The following is a 17503-nucleotide window of genomic DNA, read 5'->3' on the forward strand; positions in this document are numbered from 1 at the left end:
TGGGCATCTTACTACTTGGGACCTTACCTCTCCTGGCAGCAGGTGGACAGCAGTTACCTGGAGAAGGGTCTTTCCATGGTAGACCAGCCGCCTCTTCCAGAAGGGGCAAGTCGTCCCCCAGCAGAGAGCTGACAGCAGGGCCCTGTCTCCAAGGGCACGGGCTGCTAGCGCACTGTGCAAAGACCTTGCCTTTCAGCCGGACCAAGGTGTCTGCTCAGCCACCTGCGTGAGGAGCCTGAGCAGGACCCATGCCTTCTCCCGGCAAGCCCTGGACTCAGTTTACTTCTCTGCACCGAGCTTGGCAGATTCCGTCGTGATCCCAGAAGAGAGGTTAAAAACATGACACCGCTTTGCTGTGAAGTTACACTGGGACACAGGTGCTGAGTGGAAGCAGAACATACAACACTGGGTCCTTTTCTTCTGCCCAGATGAAACCTGAATTTTGCTACATCCAGCATCCAGTTAAGATACTGGGGCTAGAGAGCCCTGACTTCCACCTGCAGCTTCAGGACCACTGGGCTTCGTGGCATCAGTTGGTAGAAATGAAACAACCATTCTACCATCAATCAAAAATGGAGGCCTCCTGGATTTCTTTTTAACAGAGTGTGTTTATTAACAAGCATTTCTTCAGTGTGAGAACTGAGCTTGACAGAACCCTCGCTCCCAACCTGGCAACCCATGTGGATTTCTTGGGAAGGCCACAAGGCCTTCTCCTGGTTGGGCCAGAACCTTGCCTGCCCCTTAACCCCAGGAGCCTCCCAACCTGCTGCCTAGCCTGTCACTCCCTCTGGTGATAGCGAACTGAGGTGAGGTGGACGAAGATTCCCGCACTCCCAGCCTGGGGCTGCAGAGCCTGTACCCCAGGGAGCGAGGACATGGACCCGAAGACCACAGGCGGCCCCCAGGTCCCCCTGGGAGCAGACTTGGATCCTCATTTCTGGTCTCTGGCCCAGCTGGATCCAGGGTCACCAATGTGATTGCATCGATGCTACTACATTTGGACAAAGGACAGCTGGCTTCTTCCCTCCCTTTGGGTTGTTTCTGAGAATAAAACTGAAGCCACTGATAAGGCACAGCTCTGCTTCAGTGCAAAGGAAGTCACCCACAGTTCAGTGCAAGACGAGAACCCCTTTCCGGCTCTTCTCTCCAGGGCTCCGCCCAGGCACAATAGCGCATGGGTGGCACCCCAAACTGTTCAGGCACCCCAGAGGGTTCCAGATTCTGGAGGACTCCCTCAAACTTGGGTGTGCACTGTCTCCAGATCACCATCATTGTGGAGAAACAGAGGATTGGGGGCAAATCAAAGCAAGAAATGAAAAAGAATGAAAAATCAAAAGAAAACTAAAAAGAAAATACTTTGAAGGCACCTTTTCCATAGGAAAAAAATATTTTATTTTTTTAAGAACAAATTCGGCTTTGAAACAGATGTGGAATGTGACTTCACGGGTCTTGTGTTCTGAAGAGCTAACTGTGATGTGGAACTAAAGCAGACTGAAAACCTCTGACAGGCTATTAAAATAAAACAAAGGAAGAAAAAATATTTATAACTCAAGCATAATACTGTGTTACTTACAAACTGAACAACGAAATTTTAAATAAATATCCATGGTACATAATTACGGCACAAATATGCAGCAATTTGGCAATCTTTTATACCATTTTTTCCTCTTACAGTGCAAAGGGGAAATGACACTGCCGTTAGACAAGCTGTAGCTAAATACATTGCAAAATTCAGATTTTATACAAAACATCTTGCTTAGACTTTATAAAAAACCAACATTGCTCTATGTACACAATCTGGATAAGAAAAGCCATTTCTGTCTTGTTTTCATGTGTATTTTTTTTTTTTATTAAAAACGTGAATAAGGCTACTGTAACACCCCAAATCCAAGGACAGGAAATTCGGAACCTATTTACACCTTCTTCGCTTCAGCATGGCGGTGTGATCCCGAAGACCAGGGATGAGATACAAGCAAGGCATTTACAGTAACTTTCCAGAGCGGAACCAACTCCAGGAAGGGGACAGTTGGTAGATTGTCATTTTTTGCACCAGACACAAAACAGACACACAGAACACTTCCATTTTCAATTGGTTGTGGGTAACTTTTTTTTTTTCTTTTTCACAGTTTAGCACATAACCCAAAGGTAGCCAACTGAGGATACACACACTTGATTTCATCAAAATCAGACCTTTTTTTTTGCCATGTTTTCCCTCCTCGTCCCTCTCCCCAATCCTACGAGGAATTTCAGATGGCTTACAAGAAAAATCTTGTATGAATGCACAGAAAGGAGAGGCAGGGGTGATGGAAAGAATTACATATGGACTGCGGCTGGTCACCATGGCAACCCTCCCCAGAACTATGATATAAATATATATAATATATATTGGAGATATATATTATACATATATGTACACGTGTACGGCACACACCCACTCATCCATACACACACGCACTTTGGACCAACATTTTCAGGTTCAGGAAATGGGGACTAGTCATTTTTGTGACAACTCGCTTTTTTGTAGGTACTCACTGGAGGTCTGAGAACCTTCAAAACGCTGTCGCTACACTTCTTTCTTCCTTTCTTTTTTCTCCTCCCAATTCAGAAAGCAAAGTGTTACCATAGTAACAGGACTCTGTTAAAGATGTCTATTTTGCATAGCACATAAAAAAAGGAGGTTTCCTGTCTCCTCTTCTCGGTTTCTGCTGCAAGAGTGGGATGGGAAGGGGGAAGGGAGAGGAGAAGGGGTCACAGCTACTACCATGTGGCACCACCTCTGGGTGACCTCCTGGATACTAGGGAACACTCCAGCCCATAAGGCAAGGAAAAACCCGACACAGAGACGGGCACCCGGACACCCTGTCCAGGTTGGATGACACAGTCGCACTGATGTCCCATGTTGGGGCTTGCATGCTTGCATTTCCCAGTCACCAGTTCTGTGAGTTGCCTTCTGAGGACTGTCATTTCCTTTTAACTCTCACGATTATTATTTCTGGAGTGGTTACTGGTTTTTTGTTTTGTGTTCCCCAGGAGCTGACCAATTTTGTTTGTTTTTAATTTTTTTTAAAGCACTGAGCCTCAGGATTGCTTAATTGCCACAAATAAAATTTCACATCTTCTGGTGTGTACTGTGTGCAATCTTAAAATATATATTAGTAAAAATCTTTCATCTTATATCCCCTGCGCTCTATATACCTATTATAAATACGTCCTATCTTCCTTCTCCCCTCAACATCGTCATGGACTTCTGTCTTAAGGACTCTGAGAGGTTTGCCATGTGCTTCTCTTAGACCCTGTCCCCCCACAGCCTCGCTTGCAGCCCCGGCAGCATCGCCAGCACCGCCATCAACCAGAGTATGTAAGGCTCAAGGGGGCGAGGCAGAGACCAGGCTCTGGGGATGGGGGATCTGACCTACCTTTGTGGATCTGAGAATTCTTGACTGACATTGGTGGAGACTGGAACCACAGCCTGCCAGACCTTTTGGCTTTTTGATGTCTGGGTCAGATTTGGCTCTCTGCTATTCTAAACGCTTTCCCTGTGTTTCATCACATGTGTAAGTATAGCAGCGGAGTCTGCTCCCACCTTGCCCTGAGCAGACCGACTCCCTACAGCTCCAGAGTTGTGCGTCTGATTCCAGTACCGCGATCGTCCTGCCCTGCCCTGCCCTGCCCTGCCCTTCCCTGCCCTGCCCTGCCCTGCCCTGCCTTGGCGGATGGCCGAGCCCACATCACCCTGCCCGCCCACCCGATGCCCCCTGGTTCTGCTGTCTCCCTGAACCTCAGCCCTGCCTGGGCTCCATTCCTTCGTCCCTCTCTGGGTCAAAGGCAGTCAGCCTCTCCCCACTGCTCCTCCTCTTCCTCAATGGTGGCCTGGCTGGCCGACAGGATACCCTCCAGCTTTCCAAAATGAACCCTGCTCACTCAGAGCAGGCCACTCACAGCGTGTCCCAGGAGTGACGCAGGATGAGGGGGTAAGGGAGGGCTCGGCGAGGTGCAGCAGAGCCCTGGGGAACAGAAGGAGTGAGACAGTGAGGACTGAACGCTAATGATCTTGGGAAGCCACACTTAGCCCGAGGTCCAAGGGCCAAGTCCACACACCCGGCAGGCGAGATGCTGAGCAGAGAGGCTGGGCTTGCACAGCCCGGCCCTGTCCGCACCTCCTCGTGTGCCCCGAGGCCTGCGAGACCGTGGCTCATGGCTTGGGGACGTGTGCTGCCATCTGTCCAAGTGGCACCTGCGGCCACAGTCTTCCAGCTCCTGGGGAAGATGTGCGGTCACCGGTCACCAAGGCCGAAATGCTACAGACTACAAAGCTGTCCAGCTCCAGGGCTTCTCCAGCGTGAGGCTCTCCGGCTCCGCGACCGGGCTCAGTCAGACCAGGCTACCGGGCGACCAAGCGACCACGACGACGAGGCGTTGGTGGCAGCAGCAGCGGCCACCCAGGTCTGGGAGGGAAGGTACCGGGCCTCAGACCTTGTAGTAAATGTTGGCGGGGCTCTGCGGGGGCATCTCCTGGACTATGTACACCGGGTGCCCGTAGTCCCCGCTCACCTTCTCGTAGTGCGGGCAGAAGACGCTATCCGCAGTCCTGAGCGGGATGATGATGTCGCTGGGCTCCGAGCCATTGTTGTTGCCACCACCACCACCGCGCTTGGGCGTGGCCAGCGTGCTCAGAGACAGCGTGGTGGTATGCTGGGGTGAGTGCTTTCGGTGCCGTCGGCGGTATTTGAGCAGCAGGACCACAAGCGTGATGATGATGACGAGGAAGATGATGCACCCTGACGCTATCCCTGCAAATAAGGCCACTTCGGAACCGAGGAGGTTGTTCCCCGAATGTCCGGCACTGCTGCCGTCTGTGCTGGAACCTGGGGGCACGGGAGAGGCACAGACATGGTTACTGCGGTCCCCAGGCCCACCAGCTGTGTGCAGGACGCTTAACGGTACCCGTGGGGAGGAATGAATATGCCAGGACAGCGGCTCCAGGGCCCCAGATGGAGTGCACTGGGTGGAGTCCTGACCTGCGAGGGAGGATGCAGGAGAGTAGGTGCCTGCTGCAGGGGTTGTCACCCACCCTGGCTTTGGCCTAGCATTAGGAGTTCATCTGTACAGCCTGCCTTCCACACAGCGCCCTGCCTGGCTCCCCAGTGACAATGGGAAGGAGCCATGGGGCGGGAGAAGGTGCCACTCGTAACTGGTTTGTATTATTTGATTCACACTTAAATTATAGTTGGAGGCAGCAGCAACTCATGTTGAACAGGCTGCCAGCCCAAATGTTAAGCACTAAAAATTGGCTGGCATCAGCATATTATCCATTTATCAGTTTGTCACAAGAATTTGACATCTCTTGTCATTGAAACTTAGAAGTAACAGCTCTGTCCCTGACTCTTGGAAAGAGACAGAATACTGCTGCAGATGCTAAGCCGTACCAAGCGAGCTCTCATGCAGATCTGCTGACGTCCGCTCACTAGATGAAAAATTCATTAGCATGGCAACCAGTACACAGCTATTTGTTCCAAGAGTGTTGCAGAAATAAAGTCCGATGCCAGTCAATCCTGTCTGCTACTTTAAACACTGGTCAGGGAGCTGTTTAATCTCATATACAGAAAATATGGGGGGAGAAAACCAGTGCTAGCTACCAGCAAAGAACGGCACGGTGCAGTGTTTTAAACTGTTACCACCTGAAAAATCAGAAGGGGAGCGGTTTGACTCTTTGAGGATTACGTGTAATTAGATGAGGGATTAGAGCATTAATTATATATACATTAACACAGCTTTAAGCCCGTGATGACAGCGAGCTTGAAAAATCCTCAGCCAATGAAAACTGGGGTCTGACAGAGTAGTGCTGATAACTGGCCCTCACACCTGATGCGCTCTACCCTTCGGACAGGGAGACTTTCATGGGAATGAAGTCGTTTGCCTCACACAGTGTAATTAACACTGACTCACTGACAGCCGAGATTACTGATGTCTGGAATAACTAGTTAATGCAGCCAGGGCAGGAGGGCTTGGACCCTGTTCCACCTCTTGTCACGCTAAGAACAGGGTACACACCGACCACCGCACCCCAGACCATACTGGCGCACCTGAATTTGGTTTTACAAAGGGACTTGTTGTTGAACTTCTTCCATTTGTACCAGCTTCTAGTTCTGGACGTCTCGTGGGACCGCTGTTCCGAGTGGATCCAGCAGAACTCGCATCTATGCAAAAAACAAGTGATTAATTTCAGCACAGATAGATATCCAACTGTATCTAGTTCTGTACATATATCGAGAAGCATGAATAGCCATGAACATAAGATTCTTTATGCAAAGCACTGTGAAATACAAGAATAAAATTTTCCTTTTAAGACAAAATGGTCGCGCTAGTTATTTCAGAGGTTTAGCTTGTGGGCCATCTGTGGGAACTATAGGGAATCTTGCATTTGGCAGGCAAAGTGTTGCAGATGACATTTTAATTTAACTGAGCAAGTTGATTGACTACTATACTGATTGCTAATTAGAAGAATAAATCTTTCTTTCTGCACAATAGGTTATCTCTGTGAAAAGACACAACGCTCGTCAGCAGTCAAGTTGGAGAAATCAGCAAACTGCAGAGACATGCGATACAGAGTCTGGGGGGTGTAGGTTCTGAACCGAACAGGTTTTATAGTTTTTGTTTTTTAAAGGAAACGGACCTTGGAAGGCAACAGACGCTCGGCCTAGCTGACCTAACTTTTAGAGAGATCTCCAGTGAGAGACGCTTAGTACGTCAGGTAGAGGGTCTCTATCTGCATGGGGTGTCTGCTTTCACAGGAAGGAGGACAGGGAGGAAGGTGGGGGTCACCATCGGTGTGATGGTGGCCTCAAGGAGTGGCAGGCGGTCTTTACCTTGTCCAACTTTCATGAGGATCTTCATGGCTCTCGTCTGGCATACCCCTCCCTCCTGGTTATCCAGGCCCTCCAAAGACCCATTTGATGTAGCTGATTGAAAATAAAATGGACAAAACAAAAAAAATAAAGAAAAAATCAGGAACTCAATAAGCCAAGTTTACATGAACATGAAATGTCTGAAAAACAATTTAAAAAATAAGACTTCACTCTTAAGTCACACAGGTCTTCTCAAAGCATGGGATGCTGAAAGCCGAAAAAAAAAGAAAAAGGAAATAAAGATGAATGGATGCTGGAATTACTGGTGCATGGAGCTGTCAGGTTCCAGGTGAACTGGAGCGCATGCCCCGCGGAGCACTGGACAGCGAGAGGCCACCTATAGCCTACAGATGCGAGGGGCAGCATTGCCCATCAACCCTGATATTTTGGGGCCCAAGTTGAACAAGCACAGAGTGAACACGGTAATTTGGAACCAACTGTGGCAAACATCCCACGACACCTGGTTCCTCCACTACAAGTGTCCTGCTTCAAGGACCATCAGCCCAATGCTCTGTCAAGCACCCAAGTTCTGCAAACTGGACCAAGGGAGCTTCCCACACTCCTTGTTTTTTCTCTCCCTCCAGCCTAAAATGGGCTTAAGAAGTAAACTAGAATTCAGGTCTTCAAAGTCTGATGCCTTCCCTCCATCCCTGGGGAAACTGGAAAGAACTCCTGTGTTGTGACTGCCAAGATTAACCGCCACCAACTCTCTGACCGAGCTGCCCAGCAGAGAAGGGTGGACTCAGGGTCAACACGCCTTGGATGGAGGCTGAGGCAAGGCTGCCTCATTTCGGTAGCAGATTCACCTTTGGGCATAGTAGGGTGGCCAGGGAAGGATGGAGCCCTGCTCCCATTTCAGTAATTTATGGTTTTTAGCTGACTGTGCTCTCCCTAAACACAGTGCTGTCTGTCTCTCGAGGCAGGTGAGCTCTCAGAGTAGCTGCAAACCTAGAGCCGTGGAGAGGTAGGTGCCTGCCGGGCACTGTAATGAATCTGTAATGAAGGTGCAGGGTTTTGGTTACACTTCAGACTCTAGCAGGAAGAGGGAGGGGTGGACACCATGTCCGGGGGCCAAGGGGCAGGGTACAGAAGGGTTTCATATGCACCTCTGCAAATTAAGTCATCTTCTCCTTTGACTCCTTGGCCAAAGTCTTCTCCCAACACTGTCCTCCAAAACAGGGACAGGCACACATGCTCTGGCTTAAAAGAAAATCTCAAAGATGTTCTTTTATTTTAGCCAGGTTATTTTGTTTTCTAAATGGGGGGCAGCACACAAGGGCCAGGTGGGTTGACAGTAAAGAAGCATTCCACGAATAACTGCGGCACCGAGAGAGCAAGTGGGCATTTACTTGCTGGTGCACCTCAGCTGTGGACTTCTGCTTTCACGTCTGCCTTGGACACAGAAGTCTGCCCTCTGAGTGTGACTGTGTCTCTGCTTATCTGAGAGCTCCCCCAACCCCACAGTCTCACAGTGCAGCTCTTTCTTCCACACTTGCTGACACTGAGCTTTCCCTGGGAAAACAGGCAATAGTTGCCAGAATAATTTTTTTGTGGGGTGGTGATGAGTGGACAATATCTGCTTCTAAACTGTGGAGACAATGTTTACTAGACAAATCCAATTAAACCCGAAAACCTTTGTATGCATCTGTGACCCCGCCCGCCCCCCCCCCCCCATTGTAGCATCCTGGTCATTTCTTTCCCTCCTCCACGTAAGTGGCTAAGATGTCAAAGGACTTTTTCCTCCCAGAGACCTCAGACAAGGTGGCTTCCCACGAGCAGACACGGTTGCTTGACAGTATCAGCACAGCCCTACCATCTTTGATTCATTGTTCACAGAGTTTTTGCTTACATTTTCAAAAATTAGGATGTCTGCCTGTAGAAAAAAGGAGAAATTTATCTACATGGCAGATAACTGCACATTATGTTTCTGCACCTCTGTGCAAGAGTGTACTGACATAACTGCATTTTTTCCTGCTAAGAATTTTAATACTAAGCTAATAAATGACAATATAGTGTCTGAAATACAGCATGGAAAACAAAGGAAAGAAGAGAGTTGTTTGCATTAGTATTAAAGGAAAAAACATTAAGATTGAAAAGTAAAAAATAAGTTAAAGGACCTGGGCATGGTGGTACATGCCTATAATTCTAACATCAGGAGGCTGAGGCAGGAGGATTGCTGTGAGTGAAGCCAGCCTGGGCTACAGAGTGGGTTCAAGGCCAACCTGAACTGCACAGTGAAACCCCGACTCCAAAAAATAAAGGAATAAATACTAGGAAGGACAAGGCAGGTGACTTGTGGAACTGTGCCACTTCCAAATCTAACTCAAACTGCATTTGTTGAGCAGGGTGCCATCAAAGAAGCATAGGCTGCCCCCAGGGAGCAGAGGTCCGTTCTGTCCTGGTGACCTTTTTGGTTTAACTTACACATTGATGCCTTTTTGGAGCATGGGTGAATTGTGCCCAGCTTCCCCTCTTGACCCACAATGACATCCAAATAACACCCAGGTGTAAGGGACTCCTCAGGCCTCCCAGTTACATTGTGGTCGGCAGCTTGATCCTGACTGGGACAGGACAGGAAGAGGGAAACCGACCCTTGAGAGGGTCACTGACTTGCACTTCTCTGAGGCTCCTTCCTCAGTGAACAAGAGTGGTGGGGTTTCATGTCCTGAGTGGAGGAAGGGAAATGGACAGAACTTCAGAGCCTGGGAGGCCACGGTGCCTGGCTGAGTGGGGCTGGCAGGGGACAGAGTGCTCCACACTGCAGTCTCCACCGCTCCTTCTTTGCAAAGACCCCTGGCCGATCCTGAGGACAATCACTGCGGAGGTTAAATGGTTCCCTTGGGGTCTGGCTGCTTAACCACAGGCTGTACTATAAACCACTGCCCAGCCACAAACTAGGAATGAGCCACACTATCACAAAAAAGCCCTCTTCTTACTGAAACTCAGAAGGTAACCCTTACATAATCCGAGAGCCCTCCCTCTCCTATCTGATATAAACATCTGTAAACATCTTTTCCCATTGTGAAGCCGACTTCCCTCTGGCCCAGCAGGTTCTAATTCTAGAGGTCACCGCCCTGCAGGAACAATGACCCGGCAGGCTGTGCTATCCCCATGGTCCTCACAGACTCGCTGAGGAACACCACCCTGAAGCTGAGTGCTGACTCCTCCAGCCATAGCCTGGCACCCAGGGGTGCTAACAGACTTAGCAGCTGATTTCAAAAAAATAAGACAATGGCTCAGGCTTGGGAGTAGTTTCTATTTCCATTTCAGGAGACAATTTTGTGATTATTTTTATTGTCCATTTGAAAGTCCTAGGAGTTTTTAACTTAGAGAAAGAGTACAAATAAATGGGTACCTCATGACACTTAGTTTTCCTTTGTGTGTCTCCACCAGCATAATCTAATCCAGCCATAATCACAGCTTTACTAGGTGGATAACATTGCATTTAGTCATTGAGGGAGAGACAGCAGAAAATAACATTGTTCTACCTAAGCTTTTAGTGCTCAGACACCTTTCTCTTCTTGGCTCAAGGGGGAAAGGGTAGCCTTTTAAAATTAAAAATTGCTTAGAAGAGTTTCCCCATGCAGCTCAGAGACAGGTTTAGTAAAGACAAAGACACATGAGCATTTTATAGCTTGCTTTTGAAAGCTCTGGCTCCAGGGATCTAATTGAATGTAGGAGACAGAAGTCACTGTGCTGTTGTCCCCCAAGGCCTGACACTGGTGGCTCGGCTAAAGAGTACCCTGGGTCCAGATCGTCCGCCAGTCCTGCAGGGTGCCCGCAGCACCCGCATATGCACTGTCCTAGGCCCAGTTCACGCGGGAGCCGGGTATCTGGCAGGGCGGGGCAGAGGGAGGAAGACAAAGACGATGCTGCACACGCGCACCGCCGCACCTGGCAGGGACTCTGTGCCACCCGTAAGATGCTAAGCTGCAGCCATCCACACTGCTGCGCCTGTGTGCATCGGGTTTGGTGAGCTAGTGCGAGCTAGATCGAGATTACAGGTGCTCCATTTGGACCCTTTTGCGAGTACCATTCACATGCATTAGGAAACAAGGCAGCTCCCCCCACCCCCTACCCCCCACCCCGCTCCCAAGCATCGCTAAGAAGGATGCTTCCTAGGTTCTGAGGGAAAGAAATATGGAGACACGGTGACACTTTGGAGGGCAGAGCAAACTATTCTAGAAAGTAGCTGACTGGTATGGAAAGGGCTTGCTGGCGTGGGATGGTTCCTTGAAAGTAAGTATCAACTCATCAGAGAATTCCACCCAAGAAAGACAGATAAGTACACAGGGCCAGGAAAACCACCCAATGATAAGGATGAAACCCTTATCTTCAGACAGAACTCAGTTCAACTCACTCTCTATTCACTCATCACACAGACTGCATTTTAAGAAAATCATTGATAGACTGTTTGCTACAGCCCCCCAGCCCAGTCCCGCTAACAGGGGCTTCACAGACCAAACCTCCTCGACTGGCTCCCTACTTTCACCAACACTGGAGGAGTCAGAAGCCAGACAGGAGCTATCTGCGGAGGCCAGGAACCACAAAGGGCACATTCCAGTGAGAAACATGGAAAGCAAAGCCAGCAGGACAGGAAAAACTGGATTGCAGTCTCCTTCTATCAAGGGTTTTGGTCCTGTGTGTAGGGGAAGGGGTTGGGAGAGAAGGATAAAAATCCAACTGTTTAAAATCAGGAGACACCCAGGAGGCTGGGCTCTACCCACTTCTCCTCATCAAGCTCAGAATACGTTCTACAGATAAAAGGATTCGATTTCTAGAACTCAAGGTGGCTTCGTGCTTTGAGTAGCATGGTTATCTTTTAAGACACTAACTCAGGAGGAGAAAAGTCTGAAACAAGAAACTGATTTGCTCTCAAGAAGCCAAAAATAAATGCCTGGCTTTAAAAAGTTAATTAATAAAATAAGTATAATGTGCATAATCTGCCCAGAAGAAGAGGGAAAATTCACTTTTGAAAGCTGCCTTTTTTAAAATGATTTTTAGTCCGGCTAAATGGAATGCTGTTATTCTGACTTTCCGCAGAGAGCAGTGCTGAGCATAACAACAAAAAAGTCAGCATTGCATCCTTTAATGCTACCCTCCTTATCTTAAGCAAGAGCCAATGGCCTCCTGTTGAGAAGGCAAAGTACAGAAGAAGGAGACAGCTCTCACTCAGGTCTGTGAACTCCCACGTGGGGAAAGGGGCACTGATCAGCTGAAACACTGGATCATCCCAGCTAGGGCAGAGCTGGAGAGTGTCTTACCGTAGGAAACATTGTTCTAGTTTGCTGGGAAGAATCGCTTGAATTAAAACCACCTTGCTAAGGTTGTGTTTTGAAATTTTAAAGCAGCAAATCATGCATAAAGAAGTCATAACGTGAGCCTCAGTGATTCTATACAACACAATTAATTAGTTTCTCCTCTAAGCAGCATGATTTGGAAAACAGTGAATAAATGGAGACACGAGGTCCTCCCAACTCTCTTTTTCCAGCACTGAAAAATAACTAGAAATGCCATGAACCAAACACAGTTGGATGGATGTCCGGGAATAAAATGGTTTCATTTTACTTGTTTACTGGAGTAATGCTGGGATATTCCACCAGCAGCTCTGAAAAGACAGGGAGCTGCAACCATTTGTGGACTTGGAAAGGTTCTAATGACAGCAATTCCTTAGCTACTTTCTCTCGGTTGGGGATGGGCCTGGAGGACACTGTGCAGGTGCTCTGGGAGTGTCTGCAGGAAGGACAGAGGACAGTCGCCACCCATGGGCACCGACACCACGCCAAACACACATAGGGTGTCACAGCTTATCTAGAACACCTTTTAGTCACCTAAAACCAAATAAAGATGAAATGACTGACAATCATCAAAGATGCTAGGAGCCACAGCTGTCTCTGACAATGGTCTTTAGAATCACTGCCAGCTACACACAGAGAACACAGAGAAGGTGTGTGTGTATGTGTGTGTGTGTGTGTGTGCACACATGTGTGCGTGTGTGTACTTCCCAAGAAAAGAAATGAAGGTGGTGGGTTCCTTGTCTGAGTGCCTGGAACCAGAAGAACTTCCGGTTTTGGAGGTTTGGAGATTTGGGGATTTAGCACTGGGGGACATTTGCACAGACTTGCCAAGTTTTAGATTTTAGAGTGTCTCAGGCTTCAGGTTTTCAGATCAGAGATGCTCAAACCTGTCTACTCTAGCCTGGCCCAGTATCGACACTTCTGGGTGAAAGATCAAACAGTGCTGGAATAAACTTCTTCCCCTTCCCCTTCAAGTCCTTAAACATATGAGACTGTTTAGGAAGCTTTGCTTTCCATCCCCTCAAAATTATTGCTTGCAACTGCTTGCTGTCTGGATTTTTAATGAATTCAGTTGAAGAGAAATATTGCTTTCGCGGGCTAAAATTTTATCGCTAAAGTTATGATGGTTTATCCAATTAGAATTTCTCATTAGGTTAAAAATTTCAACATGATTTAATAAAACAATTAAATCTTTTCATGTCTTATACTTCAAGGGGCTTTTCTCACAGCCATGGTGACTCAGACAAAGTTAATACAGGGAGGACATTTTAGGCAAAAGTAAAACAATAATTACCTTCACACAGGAGAATCAACTCTAATATGGGCCAAATCTTACTCAGAAAGAGGAATTGTGTTTTAAAAATAGGTGGCCAGATGACCATTTCAATGGTAATGACTAAACTCGGAGTCTAAAAAAAAAAAAATGATATAATAGTGCTAAAGAAAAACCATAATTTACTATTGTCTCTATTAGTTGAAGAATCCAGAGTTTTAAAAATTACATTTCCTGGTTCAGAGAAAGTGACAAATAATATCTGATGAAAATATTCTGAACCACGAAGTTGCCTGTATCGCATGGAATTATTTTTAGCATACAATCCAGTGCCCACTCTCTAGTCTCGAAGCCCTAATCATTAAAATATCTTTTCCGTGGTAGGGGGCAGTGTAGCGAGGAAGGGATCAGAGTACAAAGTTCACAGGAGCGCGAGGGCACACATTCCCCCAGACTGCTGGCCCGATCGCCCGTCCCTAATGGACTGCAATGATATTAATGACCCAGTAATGTGGGCCTAGCCGCACTGGAGTGGAAAGCGTCCGTCCGAGGCTGAGTTCATCTCCAGGTGGTAGGACTTCAGCACTTGCAGCATTAATGTTGGCTGACAGTTTAGAACATAACACGGCGGATGAGAAAATGTGTCACCCTCCTGGCATAATAGTTTAGAGGGACGTGACATTATTTGCTTTGACCACCGAGAGACCAGCAGTAACCCCAGTAAAGTGCCCCTGTCTAAATCTGCCCTACATGTGAACCTTCCTCCGTTTGGAGGACTAGTTCTATATTCTAAGAATCCAGGGCAATTTTCCACATGTTTGCTTCAATCAAAGAATACCTTCATCTCCTGGTTTAACACCATGAGCAACAAAACTCGGCTACTTCGCTAATGAAAAAGGCCACTTTCCAAGCGGAACTGTCTTTTAGCAAACCACAGCCTGGCTCCTCTGTAATGGAATCAATTATGCTCCTCTTCAGGGCTAGGCCAATTCATCCGTCCATCTGTCCATCCGCCTGTCTGTTCACCCGTCCCTTCACCCATCACAACAGCAGCACTTACGCTTGGCTAAGGAAATTTAAGAGCCTCTCACTGCCACTCTTTGTATATTTGGAGGGTTTTGTATTTTTAATTAACTATTAAACAGCAACTTCCTATTGAGGGGCTCAAAGTACTCACTGATGTTACAAAAACAGACTCAGTTTACTGAAGATACGGAATAGTTCTAAAGACAAAAAGAAACTTCAAAATATCTAACAAGTTGTTAATGATGGGCAACCCACTTTGGAGCCCTTCTGTCTCTCAGACAGAAGCTTTCTTTCTCTCAATAAATATTTCTGCTCTTAAGAAAAAGTTGTTAATGATAACGACCTTTTTCCTATGGCACACTTTCCCTTCTTAGTACCCTGCAGGCTCTTTTTGTTTGTTTGGAGATTGGAGTCTCCATTGTGGCCCAGACTGACCTCAATCTCTTGAGGTCAAGAAATTCTCCTGCCTCAGCCTCCTGTGTAGCTGGGGCTATGGGTATATACAACGCTTACCCTGTAGGATTTTCTTAGTTATACTTTGTTACCAATGGCTAAAATTACATGGAACATGATGTGATAGGAAATCGGTGCCAGGTGTTGAACACAAGCAGAAAGCTCCCCATTTATACCCCACCAGCTCACTCACTGCTGCTATGTGCGCAGCTCTGCAGCCTTTATGCCTCAACACATGGCCAGGTAGGCTGGTACCCTGGCTTCACCTTTCTGTGTATGAACGAGCCAGGAGGCCCTGCTTTGCCAAAGGTCCAGGGACCTGGGACTCAGTGCCACCCTGATATTTTGTGGCCGTGGAACCACACTAAGCTCTTCACCGTCTAGGTTTTGCTTTTCTGGAGCAGCAGACACTGCTGTGTCACCTGGAGGTGAGGTCAGCATCAGTTAATGGCACAACACTTTCCCAAGCAGGTAAAACACCCAGACTGAGATCTTAGGACTTGAGCAGATGTGGGCTGTTGAATCCATTTTCTTCTGCAGGTAAGCTTTCTTATGTCTGTGGATGCCTCTTTTTTAAAGTGTTTTATTTTGCTCTGAATCTTTATCTTCATGATGAATATTTAAAGGCTATTAAGAAAGAAACTTGTCCTCTTTATGCTTGTACAAGGTCTCCAGTATTGCTCAATTATTTATAAATCTAAGTGAACCTTTACAAAGCTATAAATACGAGGCTAGAGATATTAAGATGCACTTTATGAAATAAAAGAGGCAGTGTTACACTGAGTCATTCCTGAAGAACCCTCTTTCCCGAAGTTATATCCTTTGTTTCTCATCTGCTTTTCAATCTGCTTTGCACTGTGGTGTTTCATCTTTCTCTATTTCTCAACATCTTCTCACTTTGAGAGTTACAGCGGCTTTATTTTGCGTGGTTACGCAGGGGTAAGCAACGGCAGTCACAGGACCTGGGAGGAACTCCAATCCCTGCCTGAGCGATGGCCTTGAAGTGGAACCCACTCTCCGTCCACCACTGCCTCATCCTCTCCCAGCCGTCTGTGAGAAGCATGGCAGAGGTCACGGGTCCCTCAGACCTGCAGCTTCCACGCAGTTTCGAGACTTCACTGGTGAAGTGCAAAGGACCGGGCTTCCTCCAGACTCTACCCCACATTGGCAGGGAGGAGGGCAGTTGGTGTGAACCAACACCAGACACAAAGCTTCTAGCTATGAGACCAGAGGACCGATGTACTCTTCCAGCCAGTCTCACTGATGTGGTCACTTGCTCACACTTGGCTCTCCAGGACACTGCTTCCACCACTATGGATGCCACTCCAACGAACAACAAGAATACCATCTTCTGAGAAAAACCCCATGAGGCTGCTGATGTGCCAGGTGGGACCCCCACTGACAAATATCTGAAGATGCTCCCTTACTTGTGTGTCCTGCAGGTCCGACAAAGTGCTGCTACAAAACTCAGGTGATTTCAGGAACCAAAGGACACAGACACGCACGCCCCTTGGTAAAGGTAGCCCAAGTGGACGTTGGTAATAGCCGCAGCCTATCCTCTCACGCTTCCTGCTGCCATGAAGTGAACTCATCCTTGTGCCACACAGGGAAGCGAGCAATGCCTCACCCTAGGCACAATCACGTCAGTCCTGAGAACAGGTCCCGTAAGGGACCCCATTCTACAGATGAAGGGACTGAGGCAGCACAGGTTGAGAGACTGGTGGAAGGGCTCTCATGAGCCCAGTGTTGCCAGAGCCAGAGTCAGGATGAGAGCTGCTGTTCAGCTTCTAGCCACCTTCCTGTACAATCTCTGCTGATTCTTATGAGCTGTCCACTGCAAAAACAGCAAAATACAGGTGCAGAAGAAAATATAAATATGCTTCAGTGCTTGAAATTAGCACTTACGTGCAAAGGGATCAGACATAAATCATCACCCTAAGAAAGAGGACCCTGATAGGGTGATGTTGCCATATTTCTGTACTTGATATATTTAAGGATGCAAGTGTAGCTTTCACTACATTTACCATGCATTAATAATTCATCGAGTAAAGTGCATTATTACCTTATAGATGTCAGGCATTCAAAAAGATTCTGTATGTCAGAGGGTAGCTGCAAGCCCCTATAACTACTTTGCTAGGGAAAGAGATCTCAGTGTATGTTAGTGTCACTTGCCAAACCTACTCCTTGGAAGGAAGCAAATCAAAAGCAGAGAAGAAAACTAAAAAAATTCAGAAGAAAAAAATATATAGCAGAAAAGAAAAATTAAAAAATCAGAAGAAAAAAAATATGTATATATTCAACCAAAATATAATCCACTGTCTTGTTTGGCCCATTCAGCATATTGCTTCATCACATTTGTAGAAGTACTTTACTATCTTTTGTGATTTTGCTCAATTCTTAGGCCTAAAAGTTGCAATACTCCTTGTGGAACCTTCCAATTTCACATGTTCTTATTTTAAAAAATTTCTTTGGCAAGCAAGGCAAGAAGGAGCCTAAGTAATGCTAAGTCCTCCTGTTCCTTCAAGGTTTATCAGGGGTAACTACACGCT

The 17503-nt window shown here is 47.2% G+C and overlaps 1 protein-coding gene across 1 annotated transcript in view; it reads right to left on the bottom strand.

Annotated features, from left to right (window-relative positions):
- Positions 1-1368: 1368 nt before the first annotated feature.
- The window catches only part of Efnb2 (ephrin B2), a 42024-nt gene continuing 25889 nt past the window's right edge, over positions 1369-17503 (bottom strand). The window contains exons 3-5 of the mRNA XM_063247010.1: positions 6867-6959; positions 6084-6197; positions 1369-4865 (exon numbers count right to left, since the gene is read on the bottom strand). Coding sequence (XP_063103080.1) covers positions 4468-4865; positions 6084-6197; positions 6867-6959 — 605 coding nt within the window. The 3' untranslated portion in view covers positions 1369-4467. The remainder of the gene's footprint in view (positions 4866-6083; positions 6198-6866; positions 6960-17503) is intronic.

The sequence above is a fragment of the Cavia porcellus genome, unplaced genomic scaffold (genome assembly GCF_034190915.1).
Source record: "Cavia porcellus strain 051 isolate PalLab524CR breed Dunkin Hartley unplaced genomic scaffold, mCavPor4.1 scaffold_4, whole genome shotgun sequence".
Classification (NCBI taxonomy): Eukaryota; Metazoa; Chordata; class Mammalia; order Rodentia; family Caviidae; genus Cavia; species Cavia porcellus.